At 38.2% G+C, this 20,121-nt stretch overlaps 2 protein-coding genes across 4 annotated transcripts; one reads left to right on the plus strand and one right to left on the minus strand.

Annotated features, from left to right (window-relative positions):
* Positions 1-562: 562 nt before the first annotated feature.
* On the minus strand, positions 563-17,170 carry ppp1r13l (protein phosphatase 1, regulatory subunit 13 like). 2 transcript variants are annotated; one of them, XM_005474814.4, is made up of 14 exons: positions 16,724-17,170; positions 15,629-15,879; positions 9,835-9,915; positions 9,603-9,724; positions 8,664-9,213; positions 7,844-7,936; positions 7,643-7,731; positions 6,932-7,292; positions 6,380-6,846; positions 6,112-6,249; positions 5,301-5,434; positions 2,570-2,736; positions 1,822-2,015; positions 563-1,694 (listed from the first exon to the last, which is right to left on the minus strand). In XM_005474814.4, the coding sequence occupies exons 3-14, from the start codon at positions 9,869-9,871 to the stop codon at positions 1,659-1,661; spliced, it is 2,388 nt and encodes a 795-aa protein (XP_005474871.1). In that variant the 5' UTR covers positions 9,872-9,915; positions 15,629-15,879; positions 16,724-17,170; the 3' UTR covers positions 563-1,658. The 2 variants fall into 2 exon arrangements, 1 of the variants encoding a protein (XP_005474871.1); XR_002064554.2 differs by lacking the exons at positions 563-1,694; positions 1,822-2,015 and adding an exon at positions 3,135-3,241 and having other exon boundaries at positions 2,622-2,736.
* On the plus strand, positions 16,558-20,093 carry opa3 (outer mitochondrial membrane lipid metabolism regulator OPA3). 2 transcript variants are annotated; one of them, XM_003459111.5, is made up of 2 exons: positions 16,558-16,745; positions 19,153-20,093. In XM_003459111.5, the coding sequence occupies exons 1-2, from the start codon at positions 16,604-16,606 to the stop codon at positions 19,479-19,481; spliced, it is 471 nt and encodes a 156-aa protein (XP_003459159.1). In that variant the 5' UTR covers positions 16,558-16,603; the 3' UTR covers positions 19,482-20,093. The 2 variants fall into 2 exon arrangements, with proteins under 2 accessions (XP_003459159.1, XP_005474870.1); XM_005474813.4 differs by lacking the exon at positions 16,558-16,745 and adding an exon at positions 17,349-18,375.
* The last annotated feature ends 28 nt before the right edge of the window (positions 20,094-20,121 follow it).

Below are 20,121 nucleotides of genomic sequence, written 5' to 3' on the forward strand. Positions count from 1 at the left end.
TGCATAACATGAAACATTTAAAGAGAACAGCAGTCAGCTTCAATCAGCGTTGGCACTAATTGTCCTCAGGGATTGTGTTGAAAAATACAAGCGTTGGTGTTAATATCAGTGCAGATAGTCTGTAGATCAAAAGATGCAAATCAGAGTTAATTTAAAAAAAATGTGCATGTAGCTTTTTTGGTAATTACACTTATCCATAATAGTACAGTTAACTGATTAATTAAATATCACAGCAGTCCTGTGGGTGCTCTGTGGTGTAAAAGCAAAAACACTGAAAAAGATCAGGGAAATGAACGCAACTTCAAATAAGAAGAAATAAAATAATTTAGCAGCTCTTTTTCCATGTATAATTTACAGTGTGGGATAATGCTGCAGAACAGCCTTGAATGGTGCTTTGTCATATGTTACTATATACAGTTTTTGCTTGCAAAACATGCAGCTGTTGAAATACTTGATAATACAGTGCCATCTGTTGGTCGGTAAGGGACATTTCAAAATGTTATTTTCAAGTAACAAACCTGCAACTACAGCACATTTTAAAGAAAAGGCAAAAACAAAAACATGATATTCATCTTTTTATTCAGTATTCAAATATTTGATCACTATGTGCTCCATAGAAACCTAAAGGTTAGATGCACAGAGGGCCCAAGTAACACAAGTGAAACTTGTGTGGAAACAAAAAAAACAACATAATAAAATCAGTTTTTGTCACCAGGAGGAAAAAAATAAATCACATTCACTACACCACTGTGAGTACACACACAGAAGCACATCCACCCAGAAAACACTTTCAGAAAAGACCCACTTATTTAGTGAGCATAAACATACAACACAAAACTGAAGGCAAAGAGAAAATACTGAGGTTTAAAATACTATGGTAAACCTACTACCTCCGTACTGATAGGAGAACACAACTCCTGACATTCAAAAATCACACATATTTCAAGAATATTGTTGCTATTAGGATTTAACAGCCACTGTAGCCAGAAAAAGTTACAGTTGAATACTAGTACTAATATCTGAGAAACTATTTGCAAAGACTGTGATATCTGAGTACATTTCTGAAATTTTATGTAAAGTGAAACATTCCATGCTAACTGCTCTCTTTTACTGTGGTGCTTCCTTTCTGCAAACTTTTCCAGGAATGAAATTTTAGATTTTACTTTGATTGAAGCAAAGCATTTCTAAAGTGAACAGTCACAAGATTTCACACACCTGCAATGACTTTGCTGATAAGTTGACTGAACATCAAAAGCCAGTGTTTGCATTCTGATTAGTGACCTTACCAACTTTTTACTCATTGTATGGTCAACCTTTGACTGAAGACTAAGTAATCAGAACAACATGGACGTTCACCCCTTTGTAACATTTGGATAGACAACAAAACTTGACTATCTGTTATAGAGTTGTAACATAGATAATTATTCTACAGCCGAGCCGGTACAAACGTAAAAAGATTTATCCTTGTCATTACAGCCAAAAGGAATATAGAGACTTCCCCTTTGCCTCTCCTTCCCTGACAGATCAAAACAAATTTAGGTCTGCAGTCTTTTTATTGTTGTACAGACACAGTATGTTCAACTAAAGGCCTGAAGCTATAAAGCATCTGAGAATAATCCCTGCATCAGTTTGACCAAACCTGATAATCAGGATGCCATTTAACACAGCGATTTCGGCCGAACCTTCGGGAAAAGCTAGAAAAAGAAAAAAAACCAAACATGACAACAATTAAAAGCCATGTTTTGTTGCAAAATGAAAATCATGAAATCAGGAGAAAAGGACTGAATTGATGTTTTCTTTATTTAGAAAGTGGTGTCTTACCCCAAAGTAGTTGTTTGGAACGAAGCCTTCCCTGCCACACAGTGAGGCCCACCACCAGTCTGACCCCTCAGGTTTCTGGAGGATGGTGACCATGTCTCCGTCTTTAAAGCTCAGTTCATCTGCTGCCTGAGCTGGGTAGCTCCACAGGGCATAAAGCACTCCGCTGTTGTCCACCCCCATGGCTTCCTCCGCAGCTGAAGAAAGAAAACAGGATACATAAAAATATAAAGACTGCTGTACCAGAAAGCAGTAGTTTGGAATAGTATTCATTGAGAGGCTAGAAGTCACTATATTTGCTTCTGATTTCATAATCATTAAAGAAATTATAGTTCACTACAGCTTTATTTAAAAATCCCTTCTTAAAGTTTTCCTACTTTGTATTCTTAAATTAAATTTAAAAAAAGAAAGAAAGAATAAAGAAAGCTTGTAATTATAGTGCCTCCTTGTGTAACAAGGACAACATTTATATGTCCTCTTAACATTTCTGTGGGAGTAGAATTTGAACAAAACTATTTATTATTTTTTTCTTACTATTATTTATATTACAACATATGATATATACATATTCTGTACATGTCTGTGAATGGCTGAATGCTACTTAACAAAACAAATGACACTGAGGTTAAACATGCAGTAGATTTCGTCAGTAGAAAATATTTCATGATAAGAAAATATGATAAGTTATAAGTACTATTTGACTAATTAAACAGTTCATAGTACAGTTTACGTGTGGGAGTTGTTGTCTCACCCCTCAGGAAGGTTTCGCACTCCTCATATCCAGGAGCATAAGGGTCACATTTCTGGGAGGCAGTAGCTCTGTCTCTTTCTGTAACGGCCATGACAGCAGCCCCACTCCTCACCAAAAACTCACAAAGAGGACGGTCATTGCAAGAGGCTGCACAATGAAGAGGAGTCCTGTGGGCCACATAGAGAGCTTTTATTATGTTGTATTTATAGATATAGATATATCCGTACACCGTCTTCCAGTTCCAGGGCTTGCGTACCAGGATATAACATTATATTAAACAAATAAAACATCTACACCTTTGCAAGTCCTTCAGATCAACTTCATCAAATGATAACGTAGTATGAAAAACTTTTATCCTTGTCAGCACAGCCAAAGGGAAATATTTATTTAATAAGAACAAAACCAAAATGCAAAAAAAGAAAAGTTAAGCACACCACATGTTAACCTTTTTCTGTATTATCAGACTCTCATATCATTATGGTCGAACTATGGCCCACTTTTTTTTAGCAACGTTGCTTGAGTTCATTGAGCTTTGCAGGCATTCATTTATGCACAGTTCACTTACGGTTCCACCACAGCATTTCAGTGAGGCTGTGGCCAATGCAAGGCCTTAATTCTTTTCTTTTTCAACCAGTCTGTTGTCGATTTACCAGTATGCTTAGAATCTGTGCCCTGTAGGACGGATGACCAAGTTTAGTCAAAAATGCTTCACATCTGATTCTAGAATACTTTTGTATATAAAGAAGTTTACAGTACACTCAAAAACTACATGTTGCCTTGGTCCTGTAGCTGCAAAACCAGCCCAGACATTACCCCTCCATCACTGTGCTTGACAGTTGGTATGAGGTGTTTGTGTGAGGCAGTGCATCTCCACTTTAAGCATGTCTGTCTAAAGATATTCTTTAGACAGCTATTTACTAATATGTGCATGAAAATGTTCAAGTATACATTTCTTTTGTGCAAAAATTGTGTGTATACACAAAATTAATATGGAATTTATTAAACATGAGAAAGGTGGTCGATGTTTCAAGACAGACGTCTGCACGTCTATGGCAAGAAAGCAGGGCCAACTGAAAATGGAAACAATTGCACCCAAAGAGAAAGCCAGAAAAGTTGAAAAAGCTTTCCAAAGTTAGGCCTTCATCATTTTGTTCTAACTGTGTTCATAAATTATGAACCAATTTGGTATAAAAGACTGATCTGGCTTGATATGTTTGAATGAATTTGTGTGCAGGCATTGTTACTAAATGAGAATCATTGTTCCAGAGGCCTTGTGATTTGTTCAGATGCAGGTTTTCAAACCTAAGCCATGCTGCCATGTTATTTTTAGAGAGAACAGGCTTTCTCTTGGCAACCCTTCAAAACAATCATACTTGTTCAGTCTTTGTCCAATTGTACTGCCATGAACTGTAACATTTAACATGCTGAGGAATGAAATGTAACATTTAACATGCTGAGGACTGGTGTATTTTGAATGGTGCTTTTTTTATATTTCAATTTTAATTTGTCTGAACATTGATGTTGGGGTGAATGTACTGGAACATTTACTGGCAGCTGTCTTTAATGTTTTCCTTTTGCGAATAATCTTTCTCCTAGTAGAATGATGGATTTCATCTTGTTTGGAAATAGCTTCATAACTCTTTCCAGAACAGTAGGAAACAATAATTGCTTCGCTGAGATCATTGGTGCACACTCTGGTAAGGAGAATGGGCTTGCACGCACCTGAATGCACCAGACCTGCAAACTGCCAAAACCTCTGCTTTTATAGAGGTGGTCACACTTAATCAAATGTATTTTATCAGCAGCTCCTGGGGGCTACTTACCATCTTAAGCCCTATGGAAATATTAAGGGTGTACTTAGTTTTTGCTTCTGCATTTTGGTTGAGTTTTGATTAAAAATAAATAAACAACAACACTATGCCATGTAATATTCATTTATCCAATTTTAAGACCCGTTTTATGGCTTGATGTGTAAATCCTTTGAACTGAAATCCTTTGAACTCAGGCCCCTCTTCTGTGGAACCAGCTTCCAGTTTGGATTCGGGAGACAGACACTATCTCTACTTTCAAGATTAGGCTTAAAACTTTCCTTTTTGCTAAATCATATAGTTAGGGCTGGACCAGGTGACCCTGAATCCTCCCTTAGTTATGCTGCAATAGACGTAGGCTGCCGGGGATTCCCATGATGCATTGAGTTTTTCCCTTCCAGTCACCTTTCTCACTCACTATGTGTTAATAGACCTCTCTGCATCGAATCATATCTGTTATTAATCTCTGTCTCTCTTCCACAGCATGTCTTTATCCTGTTTTTCTTCTTTCACCCCAACCGGTCGCAGCAGATGGCCCCGCCCCTCCCTGAGCCTGGTTCTGCCGGAGGTTTCTTCCTGTTAAAAGGGAGTTTTTCCTTCCCACTGTCGCCAAAGTGCTTGCTCATAGGGGGTCATATGATTGTTGGGTTTTTCTCTGTATTTATTATTGTGCTATCTACTGTACAATATAAAGCGCCTTGAGGCGACTTTTGTTGTGATTTGGCGCTATATAAATAAAATTGAATTGAATTGAATTGAATTGAAATAGGTTATACTTTATTTCCACATGACTGTGCAAACAAGGAGTAATGTTGTGTTCTGAAATACGTTATACGAACTGGTTACACAAAGGCTTTTACAAGAGGCAAACATAAGAGGAAATAAGAGAAAGAGGATGTATAAAACAGTAAACAAATATTTACCAGCCATGGCTGTCAGATGCACTGACATTAACTCCAATGCGAACCAGGAAGTCCACAATATCGTGATGCCTAAAGCAGACGGCATTATGAAGGGCAGTGATGCCTTCTTCATTTGGTTGGCTGGGATCACTCATCTTGGGAAAGCATTTTACACACAGTAGATTTGTCAGATAAAATGTGATTCATTTCCACCCCTCATTTAAACGAATTGGAGACATAAAACAAATAAGATTTGCATCTGTTGTAACCAGTTTATCCACTCTGACATTCGTTTAGCATGACTGCCAGCATTTCTTTCAGCGAGCCTGTTATCACGACTACTAAAATAGAAGTTGAAGCTATTGTGCTGACTGGAAGACTCAGGGATGAGCTGAACAACAGAACGCATACTCAGCATGTGTTCCTTCAGAAATCTTAAGTTAAACATAAAACATTTTTTCACAATTTTCAGTACTGCTTAATGTCTAAATACAGCACTGGAGCAGGAAGTCTGTCATTTCACTGTTGCAGTCCAATAAACTGTATTTATAAAGGCTGCTGATGTAATAAAAAACTAGGCCAAACTCAAGGCAAATGAAAAGTTTATTTTACTTGTATTAAATGTGTGAACCAACATTACTCTGTTCACTTGATGTTGCCCTTGATTTTATATAACTATTATGGACAGTCCTCAGAGATCATGCTATTTTCTTGAAATACATCCAAACCTTGCAGCCTGCACAGTTCATGACTGGACTTTGCTAACTGAAGTTCTCTTTAAATTCTTAACATAATTAAGCTAACAATAGCGAGATAGAGCTAGTATACATACCTCCTGGACAGCTTTCTGCACTGTCTCCAGGTCTCCAGCTAAAGCTCCATCAAGCACAAGCACCAGCGGGCTAAGCCGAGCCCGCCTGCCAGAACTTTTGCGCTTCCGATTAGGCAGGCGCAAAATTGAACAGTAATTCTGCACAGAAAAACAGAATACCAGTTTGTATAAAGCAAAACACTTGGCTGCAGAAGATTGCATTCCACCTTTTAAAACATTAGAAGCTATTGTTATAATTGTTATATTGTTATTGTTGTTAAATACTTACTTTGTCATTTTTAATGAGAGTGGATGTCTTAGGCACAGGTGGAGGGGGAGGGGGTAAAGCACCATCCTCCCCATCTGATGAGCTGCTACTCTCACTACCTTTGTCCGCCTTGTGATGGTATTCCTTGCGAAAGAGCTTGTTGATAAGATGTTTGTACTGGTTTGGTTGGTAATGCGAGGGCCTCTTCAGGGGCTTTGAAAGGTTCACAGAGCCCCGCCTCTTCAGGGCTCTGGGAATTTCTGCCCTGATGCGCAGGACCTCCTCTATGACAGGGGTCACATGGCTCTGGGCATCAGGCGCCACCACTGGTTGCAGTGTGGTGGGGCTTAGGGGTCGAGGAGGTTGCTGATTGGTGCCCTCGGTCTCCACACTACCCTCTGACATGGCAGGATTCTCCAAATTTACAGGGGTCTGCTGAGCAGACACCAACCGCTCTAACTCTGCATCTATATCCGCTGGGTTCAGCACTACATGGATAAAAACCACCATTTATAACACAAAGATTCATAAACCATAGTGTGGAAGTGTTTGCTAATGTTAAATGTGTTTTACCGTCACTGTATAGAGCTGGCTGCCACAGCTCAGGTGGCTTCAGCTGTGGCTGAACTGCAGGCGGCTGGAAGAATTCCTTTGGGATGGGCACAGCAGGTTGGTAAGGTGACATGTCACTTTGTCCTCCAACCACTCTGGGTTGGGGGGCTATCATTGCTGCCCAATAAGGATTTTGAAGGCGCATGATGACAGAAAGAGGAATGGGTTTATGCTGGCGGGACTGAGTTGAATTGGGAGGAATAGAAATACGGGAGATGGGCTGAGACTGATAAGGGGAGTGAGACTGGGATGGTGGTACTGCAATACGTGCATTGCGGGGGAGTGATCCACTGGAAAACTGAAGAGTATTAGAGTGACGATCCTGTAACAGAAGAAACAAAATGTTTTTCAATGTAAGAAGTAATTAGTTTTTTTGTGTTGCATTTCTTTTTCATTAAACTGGACATTTTTCTGTGCCACAGAAGACAAAAAATGCAGTATTACAAAAGACATGCTCTGAATTGAGATCAAGATTTTTAGGAAAGGTGCATCTTGTTCACTAATGTTCCAATCAACTTTTTCTTTTCTGTGGAAAAACAAGGAAACAGAGTAATTTGCATATCTGAAGTTTCTCATGAACTGCAGGGAGTCTGGAAGCAGATTCCTTGGAATTAAAGTGTTGAGATACACAAAAGCCACACAAACAAGTTTCAACTAGTACTACTAATATACCTTTATGGGGCTTGGAGCTGGAGAAGGGCCATCGAGGTTGGATTCTCTCCAATTGCTATTCGGCATAGTCGACCGCAACCACTCTGTCTCTGCAACAGGAAGGTTAAAAAACAAAAAGAACAACAACAAAAAAAACTTGCTTAGATTACTGGCAGAGACTCATTCCAGAAATTCACTTTAAATTGTCATAAAACCACTAACTGTCATAAGTGTGGTGAGGCTTCCTTTCATAAGACATGTCCAGATCTGTCTCATTCCACTTGCCAGGACTCTTCTGCCATTGCACAGCCTCGTCTGAGATTGTGGGAGATAAAGCAACAAAAATATGAGCAAAGGAAAGACAAAAATAGAGAAAGTGTGCTAGAAAGTTAATTAGCTTACAGACCAGTATTATTTTTTATAATAGCTTATCTTCATGAGTTTCTTTTTTATAACTGAAAGAACACTGTGACACGTCTACTTTTAGATTTGTTTTCATGTTCAGAAAGTGAGGGTAGTTAATTTTCTATCACAAATGAAACACTATTATATACTAATATCAAACTGTTAGTAATACTGTTTGTTTTTGTCAAGTTCCTGGTTGCATCAACATTTGACTACATATGAACGACATGACTGCAGCTGCACTTATAATGTACCATTACTAAAATACCATGTTTAGCAATGCAAAAACTCATTTATTTACAAATGAGTTGAATCCAGTAGTTGTGTATTTACAGAATTACGTTTAGTCATACTTTTTAAGTGCATTTTATCTTGCTGATTGAGTAGCAGTTTTTTAAGCCACACTTTAATGACATCTCTACCCAACTCACCACTTTATTTAATCCAGATAATATTTTAATTGCTACATCTCAAAACCTGACTATATCCAGATATGTTGACATCATTTAATTTGACTTGTTGGGTAGTTGCTTACCTAGTTTCCTAATAAAATGTATTAAAATTACTACAAAGGGAATAAAATAAAATGAATTTCATGATAATTAAGTTTAAATGTCCTGAAAATGAAAACCTTTACCTTGTTGTCTGGAACTGCTAAAATTTCTGGGAAGCGTGCTGGACATTGGATAATTGACAGACAACGGAGAAGGGCTTCTCTCGAATCGAGGCGACCTTGGACCCATCTGGCTGTTGTCATAAGGTCTGAGCAAATTGGAATGGGCTGAAGCAGATGGTTCCAAAGTAACAGCCTTTGGGTTTGGAGCAGGGCTTCTATCAGTGGAGCTAACTGAGCTTCGTGGGCTCTTGTCATAATGAGGCAAAGAATTATACTTTTGAGCTGAATGGCTGTAACTATGGTGGACGATGTCAGATCCAGCTCGGACTGGAGCATGTGGACTTCTTTGGAGCTTTGGGGATGATAGTGGGCTTGAGGGGAATACGGGGGAGGATCTAGTATTATTATTGTTAGAACTGACAGAGTCAATGGGACGGAAGGATGCTGAGCTTGTGGAGTAAGCTGAAGAGCTGGAGGATCCATTACTGTTGTCACCGGATGCCTGTTTAGTAGTGGAAGTGCTGGAATACAAACTGGACTGAGGCTGCTCTCTGGAGATACTGGAGGTGGCCTTCAGAAAAAAGAGATATGGATATCACGGAGTTTTGTATTTTGTTTTTAAACACAAACACATTAACATGTTTTTGTTGGTATTCAACTACATCTGAACAAGGGTGTGTTTGAAAGAGTGCAAGTGAATTTGAATGAAAGTTTTTACTTTGGTCTGTGTTCACAAATTTACGAAAAATCAGGACAAGGAAACCTCCTCACGGGCACAATTTAATTTAGAAACAGAGGAAAGGAAAAAATAAATAAATCAACCACTGCTAGTGGCAAGCTTGATATTTCCACCCATGTTGCACACTTTGAAGGACTACAAAATGTAACTGTTATAAACTAGTGCAAATTAACAGCTAAAAGAGGGAAGCTAGTACTACGTGCGTGTGTATGAGTGAGTACCTGTGACTTAGACGCTGTGTTGTTGTTGCTGGAGGAGGCCTCCTGCAGCAGGGAGTTAAACTCTTTGGATAACTCGTCTGCTGTAGCGAGTGATGCACTCAGATCATCATTCATGGTCTGGACTGAATATAAACCGCAAATGTACAAAACTCCATTAGCAGAGGATATTATTCCCACATGTACAAATATACACTGAGCCAAGTGGAAAAGTCAAACATTAGTGGAAACTCACACAGCATGCTGCTCCCAAAGCTTGTTTGAGAACTCATGACTCATCAGGTAGCAATAACTTGCTCCTGAAAACAAACGCCACCTGTTAGGACAGAACCCCCCCCAAAAAACAAAACACTTTCATCAGCTAACAATCTCTTTATCATCTGTTTAGAAGAATTAACATTTTACAGGAAATGTTTCTCCTAATACTGAACCACAGACAGACTTCCACGAATCCTAATTCACTTTAAATCAACCTTGAAAGTTGGATTTCATGCAAGATTTACTTTGCTTAGCTCTTCCCTTTCAGCTGCAAGCTGAAATTGCCTTCAGGCAATTTCCAAATAACCCAAATGCCTGTCATGTCTAAACAAGCCACAATTTCATGATTACTGAAAGTGCAAAAACAAAAATATGACATAGTGTACAATTGCAAACATTTATAGTGACATTATAGACATTTGAGCGCCCTTTTAAGTGCTGGTTGCAGGTGTTCATCATACCTACTGACTCAACCAAGTTATCTGAGATACCAGGTGCTCAAGCTTAACATCACTTATGACTTATGTTTGAGTGCCAGTTTCAGACAGACAGGCCAGACAGACAGGTGCAGTACAGCTTCAAGTGTGTGACAAATTATAGTAATACTAACACTCCAGAGAGACACCGATGCAGGCTGGGCTGTTCTGTTAATGAATTTAAGCCAATAAAAAAATATGAACAATGAGCTGCGCAGTAATAACCACTTTGCATAGAAGCCTTTGCAAAGGCTTTTTTGTGTATACATTTGAATGCACTATAAAAAGCTGAGAGTCACCACTGCTCGTTTCTGAGTAAACTTAAAATATAAATTTATAGTGCATCTTCAGCCTTTAGGTCCAGTAAATATTGTTTATGTAGTAGAAATCTTATGAAGACCCTTTAGTTCATGACATTTCTAAAAGTAACTCTGTCATGTTGAAAGCTTAACTTATCACCCTTATCTAATAATTGCTATTGTGAGTGCCAGCAGATTTCCTTTGTGGTTTACTGTTCTTTGTATAGTTAGCCAACTACGTTCTGCAGTAGACAAGTAGATGTTACATGAGCCGCAATGGCTGCTTTCCAATGCATAGCTAGTACAAAGTTAGAATGAAGGTGGAATTTGATGTTACTAAAGAACATTGTTCAAACTGGCTTACAGTATATTCAAATTAGTGACACCTTCAAGAAGCAAGTCCTCTCAGTAAGCAGCCTACCAAAGAACATCTGGGCGCTTGTTTGGACATTTATTTTGAAGTATTATATAAATCAGCTTTCATTTCAATGCTCAATACATTTCTACCAACATCTTTGCTGTTGCAAAAGTCTCTCCTGCTATCCAGGACCTACAAGAGTTATGACCATGGAACCCAGTTTGCCCTGCAGGCAGTGCAACAGCACTGTAGACTGTAACACTATACTGCAAACCATCCAGTTTTACCTGTCCTTACCGTCCTATATTCAGTTTATTGCAACATCCCTAGTTTAGATGTAATGGGGGAAAAAAGTTGTGACAGAGGACAGATTTATTGAATCTCCTCACTTTCACTTAGATGCTGTTTCCTGATACTTTGATTTTTATTGTGTTAGACTAGATACAGATTACACATGTACATGACAATGACAATGAAAATGAATTTAATACATATAATGTCTAGGAAAAAATATAAAACATTTTTAGAAATGTTCCTCAGTTCACTTTTAGTGGTTTAAAGGAGCCAAGCCACTTCAACTAGGCATGAAGAGAGATGTGAGATTGATCTTCGTGGCCCCCGGTTGTTTAATATTGTTGTGTTTGTATATAAAGAAACCTTGTCTGGACCAATCTCAACCAGCACTGGTAATGCACATCCTGCTCTACATAATTCTGATATACCAAATTAGAACACCAACTGAAAATTAGCCCTGGCCAGAGCAAACGAGGGTTATATGAAGTAACGAATACTAAATTTACAGCAGAATCAGATAAGTGTTATTCATACTATTTGTCATGCTGTTCTGTAGCAAGAACTTGTCACATCTCAGTCAGGCCTGGGTGCAGGCTCACATTCCTTACTCCTCCCAGTGAGACATTCTCACACATTCGCACACTGAAACACTTACCACTGTCAACAGCAGCTCACACATAAAGAGATTACACTCTCGGTGACTCACAAAGGTCAGGCTGATCACCCATTCACTGAACTCTCTCTTTACTGCCCAGTTTTATTCACCCCACCCTTTTTCTTCCTGTGAAACTCCTCTGCATGCCGTTTGGCACCTTTGCTATTTTCTCTTGGTTCCGACAATTTTGGCTTTGTGTTACTGGAACACTTTAACTTCACCAAAACTAGAACGGCATCAAAATTAGATGTTACTTAATTTATTTTTAGATGCATGTAAGAAGACAAGTCAAGTTAAAGTTTATTTCTCTAGCCCATATAGAACAACCTTAGCTGACCTAAGTGCTGTACAAGGTTACAGAAAATATACACTGGACAAATCTGTCACTAAATCAACAACAAACATACATAAAATGATCCAAAAAGATCAAAGTAAACAAGACTGTATTTGTAGAGAAAAGCCAGGGGTGAAAACAAGCAAGGATAAGCAGTTTTTTTTAACAGTGTTTTAAAATGATTTAAAAGACTCTTTTGGTTGTGTTTATGATGTTAACTTTTCTTATAACTTAGTTTATTGCAAACTAATAAAGCACATTAGTGGGGTTAATATAATGACAATATTGAATTATTTCTCTCCTTTCACTTTACTTTTATTTTGTGTTCTATCATCTTCCATTACAAACCTATCATAATAACATTTAGATTCTGGATTTGCCTTTGTTTTTGTGCTATTTTAGTGTTAATTTTGAGATAATCTCTTTAATTTATTTGTCCTTGTTTGTTTTGTTTTTTAATCACAATATGTTTCCTTTGTTTGTATGAATCTAAAACAAATACTAAAAAACCTAGACAACTCTGTGTAAAGAAAAAAAAGTTTCTACAAGTGAAGACAGAGGTATATAGTGAATAACTTTGTTTGTTGGAACAGCCAATATCCTTTCAGTTATCACATATAATATCTCTTGAAGCAGTTGTTACACATTTTAATAGACATGTGCTACAGTAAATAAAGATAGAAGCATATGTAAATATAGAAGTGAAAAAACATCAATCATCTAAACGTTTAAAGTGAACTGACAGCTTGTGGCTACTGCAGCGGTGCTGTCATCTATTTCTGGCTTTGTCACGGTTAGTTTCTTGGAAAACCACATTTTGATTTTCTTGCCAGTGCTTAGACTAGAATGTAGTACAATACAGCAACAATTAGCTCTTTCAAGTGGTGAAGCCAACATAAAAGCCACAGGAATAAAATATAAAATGGCACTTGACAAAACTACTGTCCCCAAAACTACTGGCAGCGCAAAATGTTAAAATTCTGTTAGGACACTCTGAAAAACAGAGAGAAACTATGGGAAGCACAATGGAAATTTAGAGATTAAAGACAATAATCATTAGCTTTGCAAAATGCTAGGGTGTGTCTAACCAAGACTACAAGCAGTCTCTCCCTTTCCCACTCCTTTTATGTCTTTCGCTAGAAGTTCATGATTACACATCCAATTCTCTAGTTTCATCCTAACTACATATTTCTATCTAGGTATTAATTTCCTGACTGTTCTCTTTCACAATTGTCGGTCCCTCCTTCATATCCTTCCTCCAGAACTTTGGCTTTGTGCTGGCAGAAAACTTGCAACAGCATGATAAAGCATTCCCTTTATACAACTTCCCTTTGTGGCCTGCTTCTCATTTTTGTTTATCATAGAGTCCTAAAGCAAACTTTACCTGTAAGTCATCATACAGGCAACACAAACTAAATAAAAACTTTCTGCCAATATTCCAGAACTACTCTACAGGATTTCTTTGTCAGCTTCCAGGGGAAGACAACTCAAGCTTTTTCAATTGGTCTTGCATAGTAAGATTTTAAACACCAAGAGTCCAAAGTCCAACATCCAGTATAATATTTACACTGGCTCATCACTGTTTCATGTAGTAAGAATGTTTGAAAACATGGTGAGAAAGGAGAATAAACCCAAGGATAATTATGCAGATCCATGTGGGAGGCGCCGTGTAATTACTGTGTGAATGACCAGGAATCTGTGTTGCAGAATTCTGAGATCATCATGCACTGATAGGCTTTATCATTAGTATCAGTATCATTGCCTCAACAGATACTAGCAACACATGAGCAGTTTATGTGAAAGGTCATGTCAAGGCTTGTAAAACTAATTAAAAAAACTGCTATGACGGTGTGCTGACCTAGCTACATGAGAAGTTTAGTTAAATTTGACTATGAACCCATGCTGACATTACACTAATCGTAAATGGCTCATTGATTAAAACATGGCATCTACTTGGACAAGATAATGAGTTGCAAAAACCCCACCCAAAGAACTCTGTTTTTTTTTTTTACAGTGCTTTCACCTGCACTGCTGACCTAGTTAGTCACTGAAAGCCAAACCTACATAATTACACAAACAAGCGTTCACACTAATACGCTCTATTCATGATAGCAACTGTCACTTCCAAAGACTTTACACAATACATGGCTATTATACTTCTCAAGCTTGGGATAAAAGCCAGTCACTGCAGACACAAGAGCACATAAACTATGGATAGACCAGAGACATGCTGAGGTGACGATTACTAATCCAGAACAAGAGTATAACTTTCCTTCCTTATTCACTTCACTTCTAGCATAATGCTGTTCTCCACAGCATATGACACAGGAATCTCTCAGTGCTATATGACATTTCTGGGACGTTACATGCCAGATCCATCCATCCGATGCCTGCTTTGTAACATCCTTGAGCTGTGGTGCAAAGCAGTGCCATTACCAAGTAAATATCAGCTGGTATATGCGTACATACATGAATTTGACCACAATTTTTTTTTTTAAATTGGTGAATTCTGCTTGGTTTTAACAATTTTTTGCAACAGGTTCCAGCAAGTGCAACAAATGCAGCCAAACTTGTTTTGATAGAGAAACCATCTAAAGCACACATGCTGGATAAATGCCATTTCGTCCCTGTTCCAACAGGAAGGTTTGCTTTGCTTATAAGTTAGAGTTGTGTATAGATCCAACATGCAGTTCAATTAAGGAAAAATTGGCACATTTGAATTTGTGATGTAAAATTGACTGAAACAGTGGTTACACTAACACTTAAAGTTATGAATGAATTTCTTGCTTATCCTAACACTAAAAATAACAATTAATACATTTCATCCATGGCAGGACCCAGTGTGGAACAGTCCAATAATAATGCACATCAAAAACTAAAAAGAATAAAAGCACAAATCCTCACAAGTCCTGATAGAAAAGCCACCCTGGATATTGTGTTTCTACATGGCTGTATAACTGTATTAGACTACATATATATATCATATATATATAAAAAACTGTAAATAAACGATTGTTTTACTGGTTGGACATCAATGTCCAGTCAGCAGCTCGCTTTTGCTCTTCAGCTTTTCTTTGTGGTTTTGGACAGAGGGGCATGCCAGGCACGGTTGGTAACATCTGATTTTCATTACAGTACACGCTCCTCCTCAAATATAAGAAACCTCGCAATCAACTAGAAGTGAAAGGAGATACGATGTGAAAAAGAGTTTTCACAACTTCAGTTGAGCTGCGAACAGACAACTAATCCGACGTTACACAAACCGTAATCCAGGCACCACCTTAAAACGCAACTTAAAGTTTTCGACCATGAAGACGGGCAAACTTGCATTACGGAACAAATTAAAAGTTCATACCTCAAAAAATCAGAGCCTGTCCTTTTGTCCTAAACTCAAGAGAAGAGAATGCGTTGCGTCCAACCCTTTTTGTCTTCCTGAAGTTGGGATCAGCCTCAGTCGCTCTCTTGTGGCGGCGGCTCCAGACATTTAGTCATAGCTGCGTACTGAGTTGAGTTATTTTGGCTGATAGTCCAGCCCCTCGGCTTTCTTCACTGCTGTAACCCGAGCCAGGTGTTTCTACCACAGCTGTTCCAGGTGAAGTATATAATCTGTGAGGGAGGAGTTGCGTATTATTTAGTATCTCGCAGACAGGTAACTGTTGATTTTTTTTTTATTCACACCCTCACTTTTAAATAGAAATACATATATTTTTTCAGTTTATGAACTGTGTGAAATATATATATGCATATATATGCTACCATATATAGCCTACGTTACATGTATAATAATAGACTATTGTTTTACAAACACAATTATGTATTTTTAAAAAGACATAACTGTGTTTTAATTCGTTGGGCCTACATACATTAGCATATAACTTCCGATACACCAGTCTCTCTCATTTAAAAAAAAAATAAAACCATAAAATAGTATCTTACTGTAGTTTATAATGGTTGTGCAGTGTGGAAATGATCTAACATGCAGCAATGCAATATGATGCCACGTAAAAAGTAGTTTGTCATTTTATTAATTTAATTAATTACCTATTTAATTCATTTTTAAAGAGAAAATTAATGTCAAACATCAATGCTGTTATTTAAATTGGGAAAGACGGGACGTTTATCATTAAGTGAGTTCTAACTAATAGCAAAACAAGATAACAAATACAAACAAATACGTCGATAAATAAATAACCAAATAAGTAAGGAAATCAGGGCGTTTCACTTCACGAGACTTGGACACGTGGACGGATTTGTGACTGGGCTTGTCAATCATAAACGTCATCACGTAACCTCTACGCACTCCGCCCCATTGAGAAGCGTTTCCGCCAAGATGGTTGTCGGTGCCTTCCCTATCGCCAAGCTCCTTTACCTCGGAGTGAGGCAAATGAGCAAGCCTGTGGCTAACCGGATAAAAGCTGGAGCCCGGAGGAGCGAGTTCTTTAAAACTTACATTTGCCTGCCGCCGGCACAGCGTGAGTAATTTGAGCTAACGGCTGCTAATGGCTTAGAGTTCAGTCCAGTCACCTCTGACGGTTGATAAGCATGGAGAGCCGCAACAACCAATGACAATGAACCTGAAATGACTGTTATCCAATCATCTTTAAGAATTTATATCTTCGACCAATAGTAGCCAGGCAAGCTCTAAAAGGGCGGGTCTTGTCTGTCATTGAACAGGTTGTGTTAGCCTTTGCAATGAGGGCACGGCAGGACAACTGTAGTCCTAACACCCTATTCAGAATGTGACGCTGACTTTAATTAGACAGAAATATGCTAAGTGGACACTGAGCTCTATTGTTTAGGCATATCTGACTTGTTTGTGTTAGTCATTTAGAATACTTCGCAGGCGGCAAGTAAAGCTTACTGTGTATATCATGTTGTGTTTGTAATTGTGTTCTCCATCATTCATTTTCAGATAATAAAAAAGGCTACAAATAAAAAAGAAGCTACAGTTTTTCGTTAAAGATTAAAAAATTTTTTCGTTAAAATTTTAAGTAAATTAATGGATCAAATCGAGCTTTTATGAAAAGGTGCTGGAGGAAAAAATGGCATGGTATTATTTGTTGACCGAGTAGATAAAATGCAATAAAAGGTTTGATTACTATTAAAAGGTAGTCTTATCTTCATATATGATGGCTGAGTGAAGCAGAAAGGATTTTACTCCAAACTGTGAAAGTGTAGTCATACTTAGAGCTGTCAGGAGGTGAAGGGGGGAAAGACATTAGAGCAATAAGGTGAAAGTACACCAGCTTTTGAGGAGTCTGAGCAGGGGCAAAATGACAACACACAAAATTTGTTATGGACAAGAAATATTATGTAAGCTAAGGCTCTGAGGGATTTGGCCTCTCAGTTGCCATACAGGACACCCGTGAGTGTGAAGGGATTCATCTTTACATGGCAACCTTCTTGCATTCTGTTTAAGAGACTTCTCACTTTCCATGGGGCTTTATTCTTTTCCCACTTATCACTGACATCAAGAAAATGTTTCTCTTTGATGGACTGCTGAATCTTGAACTATTAACCAGTAAATTTGGATCCCAAGTTAGGTGGTGACCACAGATATGCTGAAGAATGTTTCAGTTTTAATGCTACATTCAAAAATGAGCATCTCCCTCTTGTTTGTGCCCTGAAAAAAAAGAAAAAAGAAACCTGGTTGCCTAATTTCTGTGTAATGTATTAAGAGCACCACTGATTTAGTGGTTTTGGACAGTGCTTTCCTGTTTTCATGTTTTATGCTAAAAACAATTTCAACCCAATTTCAGTAAGGTATTAATGCTACGTTCCCTTCAGAGATGACCACCACCTTCTGGTTTTTGAGCACTGAGATTGTTTTCTGTTTGATTTAATCAGAGGATCACCTGTTTGGTGGTTGTGTGCAGCGTTGTCCTCTTTTCATTCTAAAAAATTTTTAACCCTATTTCAACCAGGCTCCTCAAAAACTGAAATGTGTTCCTCTGAGCTTTCAACTTTCGGCTCTGATGTCTGGCATTCCCCCAGCTCATCTCCTCACGGCAATAAGACTGACTCCCCTTCTGCAGTTCTCAATAAAATCCAGTCTGCCTCATCCTACTCTTTGCTTCCTGAAGTGTGGTAGCAGAATGAGAGGTAGTAAGTCTTCTGTCCACTAGAAAGGACACTGAATAAAAAAGTAATTGCTGGGTCCTAGGAGGCTATGTCACAATTGAAGACAAATATAACCTACATAAAATGATAAACTCTTCAACTTCTTTGTTGTCTTTATTTATTGCACAAAAGTTCAGTTGCAGCTAGAACAGTAAGTGAAGATGTAAATATAATTCCTCATACAAACCTTTTTAGCAGCCACAGTCTCTGGTATGCATGTTATTTAATTGCTTATAAGAGTTGCACAACAATGAAGGAGAATTTTGGACAACTCCCAGCAAAACCTGTTTTAGTTCAGGATTTATGTGATGCTTTAGTTGAACGGCCCTTTTTAGCCACAGCATCTCACTAGGGTTAAGGTCGTGGATCTCCTTTAGGTTATTGTCTTGTACATAGCATTACACAACCTCTCCCGTGCTTCAGGGTATGGACTGCTGGGCTGAAATTCTCCTCTAAAACATCTTGAAATACATTTTACTTTATTATTATTTCAGTGATTGCAATTGTCCATCACCTGAAGTTACAAAGCCTCCTGAAAACATAGTGCTGCCTAGACCGTGAATCTCAGCTGGGTAGAAGATTATAATAAATTATAGTGCAATGATGACATGCATCTTAAACCATAAATGCAGTTTCTCCTGTATTCACAACTTTTGACCAGATTATCTGATCCTTTTAATGAAAAAGTGAACAGGACCCAAACATATTCAAAGTCTAACAACTCTTTCCTTATATACTGTATGCTCCTTGTTCCAACAGTTTATCACTGGATTGAGATGAGAACAAAGATGCGGATCATGGGCTTCAGGGGAGCCACCATTAAGCCGCTGAACGAGGAATCGGCAGCAGAGCTGGGCGCCGAGTTACTGGGGGAGGCAATCATCTTCCTCATTGGTGGTGGATGCATGGTGTTAGAGTACAGCAGGCAGGCGGCTAACTCTCGCCGTAAAGAGGAGGAGCTGAACGAGACCCTCATAAGCCTACAGACGCAACTGGCAGAATTATCCCTAACGACAGAGACTCTAAGTGCGCAGCTGAGAGAGGTCAACAGGCAACTGCTGTCATTTCCTGTTCCCACCAAAAAGTAACAAATTTAGTTGTTTGCTATACAGCAAGGCATAATGTCGGGTTGTGGGGTGAAGGAGTGAGTGCACGTGTATATGTACAGCCTCATAGCTTTGAGCTGGGTGGAAGAGGTTGATATAAGTATATCACTGCAATGTGGATTTGGGTACTGTCATTTGCTCATGTTCTGAGCAACTAGTTGTAAAAAAAAAAGGGAATTGCTATGATATTCATAGTGAATTTCACTGGCTGACCTTGCATGTTCATTGTAAAGTTGACTGAGTGTATATAAAAACTAAAGTGGTGACCTTAAAGTTGATATATACATATATATTTTTAACAGCTTCAGCATATTCCTTTCTTTGTAATTCAGTGATCCTCGTAGACCTTAATCACTTTGGAAATGCTGAATTATATGATTTTTTTTTTTTAAATACTAATTATGAGTTACTATTAATGGAAAAAAAATATAAACACCAAAAAACAAAACCAGCTCATATCAGTGGATTAGTTTTTGAGAGAATCTGCCCCTGTACTGTCCATAAAATTCCATGTTGTAATTGCTGGTTTGTAATTGGATGTATGGTGACAATTGGAAAAAAAAAAAATTGAAATAAAACGATATGCTGGCTGTTGATAGCGTTTTTGTCATGTTTAATACGA

This window comes from Oreochromis niloticus, linkage group LG14, assembly GCF_001858045.2.
Source record: "Oreochromis niloticus isolate F11D_XX linkage group LG14, O_niloticus_UMD_NMBU, whole genome shotgun sequence".
NCBI classification, from domain to species: domain Eukaryota; kingdom Metazoa; phylum Chordata; class Actinopteri; order Cichliformes; family Cichlidae; genus Oreochromis; species Oreochromis niloticus.